This window comes from Camellia sinensis, chromosome 1, assembly GCF_055761805.1.
Source record: "Camellia sinensis isolate YWXY chromosome 1, ASM5576180v1, whole genome shotgun sequence".
Classification (NCBI taxonomy): Eukaryota; Viridiplantae; Streptophyta; class Magnoliopsida; order Ericales; family Theaceae; genus Camellia; species Camellia sinensis.
The window spans coordinates 240,109,427-240,120,169 of NC_138961.1; the positions used below are offsets into that span (position 1 = coordinate 240,109,427).

The following is a 10,743-nucleotide window of genomic DNA, read 5'->3' on the forward strand; positions in this document are numbered from 1 at the left end:
GAGGGAAATGTGAAAAAAAAAATAATCTGTTTGGTTTGATTTTTTGAAAATTATTTTCAGATGAGTTTTTGTTTAGTTTTAGTGATTTTATTATTATATTTTAATCATTTTTTTATTCTTTTAGATGCAACTAATCAAGATTCATCTAAAAAGTAAAATAAATTGACTAAAATATTTTTAAAATATCACTAAAAATAAATGAAAATGTGAACAAAAATATGAGTATATATTTTTGTTCAGATTATTGTTAGCTTTTAGTGAATTTTTTTTTAATATTTTAGTTAAATTTTTATTTTTTTTAATACATTTAATCTAAATGCATCTAAAAAGTTTTTAAAAAAATTAACTAAAATATGAAACAATTCAATAAAGACCAACAAAAATCCATTTAAAAATAATTTTTGAAAATGTAATCCAAACAAAAAGTTTTTTTTTTTTTTTTCCTTTTTCTTCTCACATTTTTTTTTCCCCTCCCTCCACATATTCCTACTAAAAATCAAGATCCAAACACAATTTTAAGCAATTGAGGTTAAAACACTATGTGACTTGAAAAACAGTTGCTGAAATTCAAATGGTGATACATAGCAAGCGTCATACATAACAGTTATAACACCCAAAACTAATAATAATAATAAAAAGATAGCGTAATTCTACACTTACCATTTCTTTGTACCACATTTTGTGTACCACCCTATGTGTTGATTAGCACATCATTTGACATAAATATAAGTGGTGAAACCCATTACACCAATAATGAGTTAACACATAAGGTGGTATATGAAAAGTAGTATAAAAAATGATATGTATAGCATTATTGAAAAAGATATTTATGATACTCAACATTTCAAAAAAAAAAAAAAAAAAAATTCTCAATGGGAAATTCATGCATGGACTTTATTCCTTTATTCATGTAAAATCCAATTCTGGATTCAATAGTTGTCGTAGTGAAATCGCGCGAAAAGGTGTAGCTAAAGTCTTCTTGCAAACAAGCAACTCTTGAGATACAAATAGCATTGTTGGACGAGATCTCGGCTCAGAATGCACACATGCAAATGCCAACGCAGTAGCTAGCACAATGTTCCGTACAACTGTTGGATTAGTTGGATGCGGAAGGCGTGAGTCTAAGATATCACTTAGCATTATATTTTGTGCAGACAACGATGCCAATGATGAAAGGAGTTCTCCTGGATGCTTTCCAATGATTGTTTCTAGTGCAACTACCCCAAAGCTATAAACATCAGATTTTTCAGTCACAACCATAGTGTAGGCAAGTTCTGCATAAACAAAAAGATCAATGAAAGAAGCCATATTTCCATAGAGTGATTATGTGAAATATTTATCTATCATGAATAATTGATTTTAAAAATAAAATAAAAAAATAAAAAATTGTTAGTTACTTAAATTTAAACATTTTAAACGTTTCTTTTTTTCTTTAAAAAAATACATATAAAGGAAAAAGTACTTTTGTTATTACCTGGGGCAATATATCCATAAGTGCCTGCAATTACTGTTTGATTCGATGAATCGGGATATAACAGCCTGGCGGTGCCAAAGTCAGATACACAAGCCTCCAATTCAGAGTTCAATAGAATGTTGTTGCTCGATATGTCTCGGTGAACTATAGGTGGGTTGCAATCATTATGCAAATAGGATAACGCATGTGCTATTGCTTTAATAATGTTTACCCTCTGAGTCCATCCCAATTCAACAGCTTCAACATCAATTCTCAAGGAACAAAACAAGCTTCCCCTTTCCAAATATTCATACACCAGGAACATGCATTTGTTGTGCAAACAAAACCCATAAAGCTTCACTATATTTCGATGTCGTATTTTAGTTAACATTTGCACCTCATTCTTGAAACTCTTGTCAAAATTTGGATCCTCAGCTTCAAAACGATGAAGTTTCTTCAATGCAAATACCTTGCCACTGGGCAATTGTGCTCTATAAACACTGCCATAACCACCTGTTCCTATGCAATATCTAATGTCAAAATCATTTGTTGCCGCGATGATGTCTTTGTAGGCAATTTTTCCATCATAATTCCAAATCAAGCACATATCTCCATTCTTAATCACTCTTGCCACGCTTTGGTTGTATTTAACCTTGGCCCGACAAAGGAACATAAATCCAATTAACGCAAGAAAAATTGCAATAAGGGGAAGGGAAATGAAGAGAATATGCAGGACTTCTTCCTTCTTTAGATGTGCATGTTGACATCTATGTGGTATTTGACCCTCGAAAGCATTGTTTGACAAGTCAACAGATCCATGCCTTCCGGTAAAACCAATGGGGATTTCACCAGAGAGATTATTGTGGGAGAGATTTAAGTACTCTAACGGCAAAGATGCTAATCCAGTTGGTATTATTCCATTCAAATAGTTGTTACTCAATCCTAGGTAAAACAAATTGCTGAGTTGTCCTAGCTTCTCAGGGAGAGGCCCGATGAGCTGATTCTGCGAGAGGTCTAGATACTGAATTGCATTGGTGAATTGGAGGTTTAGTATGTGGCCTGAAAGTTGGTTCGATGACAAATCAAGCTCACTAAGGCTGGGCAAACCCCCAAGATCAGGTGGTACCATTCCGTCCATCTGATTTGCAGACAGATTAAGAGAGTAAAGATTTGTCAATTGATCTAGAGACCATGGAATCCGACCTGCGAGGAAGTTGCTGCTCAAGTCCAAGTAAGACAAGTGCGTCAAATCTCCTATTTCTGGAGGGATGGAACCGTTAAGTCGATTTGAAGAAAGATCTAAATATGTCAAATCTATCAATTCACCCAAAAATGAAGAGATTGGACCACTAAGTATGTTATGACCCATATTAATCACTTGCAAATTCTTTAGTTTCCAAATCTCTTGAGGGATGGAGCCGCCAATTCTATTTGAAGAGAGATCTAGAAAGATCAAATTGGACAATTGACCAAAAGATGAAGGGATTGGACCACTAAACAAGTTATCATGCATAGAAATCTTTCGCAAATTCTTTAGCTTCCATATTACTGGAGGGATGGAACCATTGAATCGATTTAAAGAAAGATACAAAAGGATCAGATTGGTCAATTGACCAATGTATGAAGGGATTGGACCACTAAGCATATTTGATCCCATATCTAGGCTAACCAAATTTTTTAGCTTTCCTATTTCCGGAGGAATGGAACCGCTGATAATATTTGAAGAGAGATCGAGAGAAGTCAAACTAGTTAATTGACTAATAGATGAAGGCATTGGACCATTAAGCATGTTATATCCCATATCCAACTTAACCAAATTCTTTAATTTTCCTATTTCAGGAGGGATAGAACCACTTATAGCATTTTTTCCCATATCCAACTTAACCAATTTCTTTAATTTTCCTATTTCAGGAGGGATAGAACCACTTATTTGATTTGTAGAGAGATCCAGAGAAGTCAAATTGGTTAATTTACTAATTGATGAAGGTATTGGACCACTTAAGATGTTAGAACTCATATCCATCACAACCAAATTCTTCAGATTCCCTATTTCTGAAGGGATGGAAATGTTTAGTAGATTTGAATGGAGATCCAAAAAGATTAGATTGGTTAATTGACCAATACCTGAAGGAATGGGACCACTGATTTGAGTACCAGATATGTTAAGTTCTACCAGTTGGGTGAGGTTTCCCAAGGTTAAAGGAAGCGCACCTTCAAGTTGAGAGTTGGAAGAGAGGTCTAGGGAGGTGAGCTTTGACAGAGAACCGATGTTGTCAGATATGCTTCCAGCTAAGAAACAATAGCTCAAATTTAGATATCCAAGGTTTGGCAATGAAGTCCAATTCATGTATTCCAACTTTCTGGATGGATAAGTATAAGACAAGTGAAGGTCAATGCGAGTGACACTTCTTGCCTCATTACAAGTGATGCCCTGCAACTCACAGTGATTTGCTGAAGAGATGTTTCCGCTCCACCAACCACTAATCCGTAGAGCTTTTGCTTCCATTGACAGTGAAAACGATGATGGTTTTGCAGATGCTGGCACTATAATAATTATAGTTGCCACGAGTACAACATAATAAACGAAGAATGTCATGTTATTTTCACTCGTAATTGAGGTATGCATGGATTTTGTAGCTCTAAAACAATGAGAGCATGTATGCAGTGTAATCCTCAGATCAAAAGCTCAGGAGGCCTTTTAAAATTATTTTTGTTGATGACATCTTGATCCCAAGGCATAGGGAGTCAAGCTTGCAGAGTTATTGGACCACAAATATATATGTATGAACCTTCGCTCTACCTTCGTGAATGATGAAATCACGACTTGAGCCATTGAATCAATTAGGCAGATCCAACGGTCCAGATTCATCGGCCTTTGGACTCGGCTTTTGATTTATCAACAAATTAAAAACAAAAATAAAAATAAAAACAAAAGAAGACAGAATTTGTGCATAACGTGTTATTGACGACTCTCTCAAGCAAGCAGTCTGCTTATGTAGGGTAGGAGGTGGAATATTGCCTCCAATCCATTGTTGTTTGGACTTCTTTGATCCATTACAAGTTCCCTTAAAGGATTTGAATCGTTTATTTTTTCGAATATTTTGTGTATATATCTTTTATATAAAAAAATTAAATCGATCTAATAATTGTAACATATTTAATTTATTGTGTTTGTCATTAAAAATAAATAAATTTAAAACTTAACTATATATATGTAACAATGTAGCTATTATTTTTCATGTCATTTGAATTTTCATAGTTAGGATGATCCCTTTTTTTTTTTTTTTTTTTTTTGAACTTTTTACTTAAAATTAAACGTGACACAATTACAATTATACTATGTAATGAATCCAACATTACTAAAATGACATGGGTCCCATGTTATCAAAAAAAATGCTTGGATGTCTAGAGTATTTTTTTTTTAAGGTTAAATTATACATACACCCTTGCGATTTGAATTTAATATATATCACCTTCTGAAGTTTGAGAAATTACACTAATTCGTCTATTATTGTAATTATTTAGACGGAACAAAAACATTAAACTCATGTACTTTCTCTTTTCTTATTTTACTTTATTTCTTTTCTTCTTCTTTTTTTTCCCTTTCATTTGCTTTACTTTTTTTTTTTTTTTTTTTTTGCAATATAGTTTCCCCTATTTTTCTATTAGGAGTTGTTGCTTTTTATATAAATAGAGAGATTTGTAAAATGAGACTATTAATAATTACAAGGGTAATTTAAGCAAGCCTCAAGGGATGTCAGTGTAATTTACAAAATTAAAAAATAGTGTATACACACAAAAAACACAAACATCTATATTACAACCAACTATTTAATTATAAATAATTATTTACTCATTATTACCAATATTATATCATTGCAAAATATTTCATATAATACTTCTGCGATATCTTATATATGCTAGTGTCTACATATATAAATATATAAAAAAAACATATAAATATAAATTTATATATGTTGATGTATTCATACATTGTCAATTTGTAATGCTATATTATCATCGAATACTTTAATTTTCTAACATGTATCGTTTTAGTAATATAGTTATGTTTGTTAGGAAAAAACTAGTAGAATTGTATATTATTCTCCTATCAACTTATGTTTAATACATATATATATATATATATATATGTCATACAAATAAGTGTCCACAACAAACACTTTCAATAACAAATTAAGATTTTGTAAAACACTTCCATCACGACAATAATTGTACCCTTTTTTTCCTTCACAGAAAAAATCAAATTATTGAGGGTAAATGTATTTTGAAATTCATGACAATATGATATCGCCTTAAACTCTTACTCATTCAAACATTTTTTTTATTACAATGAGTTATAATGGTGAGTAAGAAAGAAAACAAGATAGTGACATAATTACAGAAGATATATTGCAACATGCTCTCGAAACAAAGTTAGATGTGTTGAAACAGTAATTGTCTTATCTGTTGTGAAGTTCAAGAAAAATAATGTACCTCATGTACATATTTTAGTCAAATTACAAGGAAAAAAAAAATCAAATGATACCCAAACATTATCGCTGCAACTCAATAATGCAGAAAATAAGTACATCAAATAAAAAGTTTCAATCAGTCTTTATTATATGCTGATTACTAACAAATGACATAATAAATTATGTAACTTGATAATTTTATGAAAGTGACCATGCAAACACTTATAAGTATAGAGTTAGAAATATCGTGAAAACAATTATGAATTTCCTATATTGATCGAAATATTAAGGTGCAATATCATTCTATTTTTTTTAGAAAAAAAAACTATTCCATATTCTCTACATAAATGAAAATATACTAATGACTAATATTATATCTTTCATTATGCAAGATATTTGTGGCAAATGAAACGAGACTCAACAACTCTTGATATATAAAAATATATTACATATTAATATTAATATATTCTTACACCAATAATATACAAATAATATGCAATAGTGAATTCAATGAATTTGTATTATGAGATGAACTATTAAACAAAATTGTGTAATTGTGCAATTAATTTCATACCTTCAATTGTATTATAGGTACAGATTATGAAAAATTGAAGTAAAAAATTGAAAGAAAAAAAATTTGTGTAACATTATATATTTAAAGGACTTGCTTATTATTTATTGTTTAAGATAAGATTGTAATTTGAACAATCTATCTATAAATTAATATTTATATATATAAATTTTTTATTTATCATTTAAATTCTTCAACTGAGTATGTATTCATTTATTACTTTAGTTATATTTTAAATACAAATTAATTTATCCATATAAATCTTCATACTTTATATACATAATAAGAAAATACTTCGTAGCTCGAAAAACACTTGCCTCGAAAATACACACAGATGAGACTCTTTTTCTCTCTTGGTCTTGTGTGTCTGTGTGTTAGGAGGGAGTGTATGGAATGGACACTTATGGTCAAATACCACAGTGATAGAGGTGAGGAAAATTGATGAGCTACTTATTAATGAAGTTTAGGTAAGCTGGGTGGTGAAGCATTCAATGGCCATCAATGGCCCCGTTTGGTGTAGCTGTTAAAACAACTTATAGATTATAGCTTAACAGATTATAGATTATGACTTTAATCAGAAGTTGTTAATCTGTTTGGTGTACCTGTTGGATTATAGATTTAAGTTGCTGAGTAGTGTTTGTTAAATAAACTGTGAAATATCTTTTTCAATTAATTTTTATTTTTTGTTTATCTACATTTCTCATAAAAAATAATAATAATAATCTATAGTTCACTTGGGTCTTTTTTTATTTTCAAAAAAATAAAAAATAAAAAAAATTAAGAGTATAACCATAAATTAATATGCCCACAGCAGAAGCTGATAATCAGAAGCAATGGGTGAGTAGCTTCTCAGAATCAGCTTTTTTGAGTTAAAATAAGCTGCTAGAATCAGAAGCTGTTTGAAATAAGTTTAACCAAACAGTCCAAAATAACTTTTTCAAAGCTAAAAGCCATAAGTTAGCTCTGAAAAGCTGAAACAAACACCCTGAATGTAGGCCACGCTTTCTTAAATGCATGGATAACACTCTCTCTTTCTCTCTCTATTATTATGGCTCTCATTTCATCACTCTTCCACATATATAGTTTTGATTTGAATCTCTCTGAGTTTGATTTTTGGTTTTGATTTGAATCTCTTTGGATTTGATTTTTGATTTTAATTTGTAGGTTTGATTTTTGGTTTTGAATTTTGGGTTTGATTTGTCTAATTGATTTTGATTTTTAATTTTTGGGTTTGAATCTCTCGGCTCTTCCTCTCCTCTTCTCTCTTCTTCTTTCTTCCTTCTCTATGAAACTTGAGAGTTTAAAAATTAAAAAAAAAAAAAACAGCGTCGTTTTGGATTTCGAGCCACTCGAATCTCCCATCTTTTGAGTTACTTAGCCAAATTGTACATAATATATATCAATTTAAGAAACAAATATAATTATAATATTTAACCATCGATAAAAAAGCACGTGCGTCAACATACCTGCCAACCGCTAGTATTTTCTCATTGATATGTAATTTTTTCAATAATTTATGCGTGGCGTAGGGGGTTGGAGCGAGTAAGATATAAGTCACTTGTCGTCGAAAAGTCAGTCCGTTGTATATACATTCACTGCTACACTTATGAATAGATAGATAACCCAGAGGAGACCCTGATAATAATTGAAGTGCACCAGAGACTACGGGTGCGTTTGACTTGATTTTAGAGATAAATTTTTTTAAAAAAAATTGGGGAAAAAGTTTATAAATTTTTTTTTAGTTTGTTTGGTTGTATATTTTAGAAATATTTTTAGAGTATGAGAGTTTGGGATGTTTTGATATTTTATTGTAGTTGAGTAAATATATGTCAGAAAAAAAAGTGATTGATTAATATGTGATAGAGAGAAAGTGATTTTGAAAAAAAAATTCAAAAAATTTCTAACCAAACAAAATATAGAAATTTTTTTTAAAAAGTTATATTTTGAGAGTTAAATCAAACAACAAATTCACAACGTGAACCTTCCGTAGGCATACATCAGGAGAGAAAGTGGACTACCTTTTCTCTTACTCACCTTCTATCAAGGTAATTACATTGACATCTCTTGAAATTTGATCTAATTATATCTTATTTTTTGACATTTTGAAAATTATAATTTTATTCTTGTGATTAATAGTCTCATTTCACAAATCCCATTATCTATATGAAAGGTAACAACTTTTAATAGAAAAATAGAGAAAATTACATTAAAAAAAAGAAAGAAAAAAAAAAGCAAATAAAGCAAAGTAAGAAAAGAAAAAGTGCGTGAGTTCAATATTTTCATTTCGTCTAAATAATTATAATGACAAGGGAGTTAGTGCAATTTCTCAAACGTTAATGGGTGATATGTATTAAACCCAAACATCAGGAGATGTATGTGTAATTTACCCTTTTTAATTAGATTATTAAATTTACATAAAAATTAAAAAGAATTTGTGAATAATTTGTGTAAAATTAGATATTAGTGAAGAAAGATTTTAAAAAAGAGAAGTTTGCAGTATTTGATTTGGTTTGTTTTTTCAAACTTTTGTTTTGAATTTTTTTATTTTCATTTTTTTATCTTTGACACTTTTTTCTTTTAATAACCCTTTTATTTTCTTTTTAGATTCACTTAATTTAATAATAATTTTTTTATTTTTTTATTTTGCTTTTAGATTTAGATTCAATTAATCTAAATACACTTAGAAAGTAATTTGTTGTGTATTCTTTTTGAAAAAAAATATTGATATTAAATAATAATAATAATAAAATGTAATAATAAAAAATTAGCATATGTTCGAAATTATAAATATTTTTATCAATGTTTTACTTTTTAATTCTATTTAGAATATTAGATATTAGATATTCATGTAAAAATATAATTTAAATATAAAATATGAAGAAATTTCAGTATTAATCATCAAAACTGAGAAAATATAAAAAATAAACAACAAAAATATGAAAAATCAAAAACTGAAAAACAGATTTAAAAAATGAAACTAACGAAAGTGGTTCTTATTTAAAATTTTGACATCATACTTTGGTTATTAAAGTACCATGTAAAATATTACAGTTCAGAAATCTAATCTAAACAAAAAGAAAGTGTATAAATATAACCTACAAATTTTTGAGATGCAACACAAATCTCTGTTTTAAAAATGTATGTGCTTTCCTCTGTCTAATTTGAATAGATGCATACAACTTTAAAATTCAACCAAAATTATTCACACCGATTTGATCTATGATATACAATTGTAAATATTATATATATATATATATATATCAGTATAGAAGCAGAGACAGAAAATAAGAAAGAGTAATTATTTTGTTGTTCTTCAATCATCATCAATATAAAAAATAAAGGGGACTTATATGTAGGTTTTAATAGGTGGACTTATTATTCAATAGGTCTTGTGAGAATTAATGACATTTTTCATCAAACATTATTAAAAAAGTCACTAATCGTTATTTTCAGCGATAGTTTAAAAATTGTCACAAAAAATATCACTAATTATAAGTTTTAGTAACAGTTTTAAAAAATCGTCACAAAAAAAGGTCATGAATTTTTAACTTTCAGCGATTGAAAAATTCATCACAGAAAAGCGTCACTAATAAGTTTTAGTGACAATTTATAAGATCCATGATAAAAAAAAAAAAAAAAAAAAAAAGTCACTAATTGTCAATTTTTAGCAATAGATGCAAAAAATCATCACAAAAAATTATTTTTAACTATGATTTTATTAGGACTTATTTTCTATAAGACTTGATGGGAATTAAGTTAAACTATTAGAACCTATTGGTAGTTTAGACGGTTTTTTTTTTTTTTTTTTTATAAGAAGGGAGATGATTTGTTTACGTGTGTGTATATATATATAGGACTCTTTGAAGTAAATATATCATTTTTTAGTGTTCAACTCTAAAAATAAAGAGATGGTCAATTTATATAAGGCTTTTCATGAATTTTAGAAAACATAATAGATTTGAGGAACCTGGAGGTGCTGCTGTGAGCCCGTGGAGTTTTTTTCGAGTTTTTTTTTGAAGATCTGAACCGTTCATATTGTAGGATTTGTTGAATAGATCATCCATGCAAAAAATCAAATTAATTGGAAATCTATAACTTTATAACAAGAGCACATTTGTTTTTTTTAAAAATGAACGGTTGACATTATCTTGATAATTTTTGTAAAACATTTTGAATCTGATCATGGGGTTACGGATTTCTGATTAACTTGATTTTTTGTATAGATACTCGACGAACCCTACAATATA

At 29.1% G+C, this 10,743-nt stretch overlaps 1 protein-coding gene across 1 annotated transcript; it reads right to left on the reverse strand.

The window, feature by feature from the left end:
- Positions 1–574: 574 nt before the first annotated feature.
- LOC114264167 (uncharacterized) lies at positions 575–4,182 on the reverse strand. The gene is made up of 2 exons (XM_028204770.2): positions 1,475–4,182; positions 575–1,274 (listed from the first exon to the last, which is right to left on the reverse strand). The coding sequence occupies exons 1-2, from the start codon at positions 4,077–4,079 to the stop codon at positions 907–909; spliced, it is 2,973 nt and encodes a 990-aa protein (XP_028060571.2). The 5' UTR covers positions 4,080–4,182; the 3' UTR covers positions 575–906.
- Between the last annotated feature and the right edge of the window lie 6,561 nt (positions 4,183–10,743).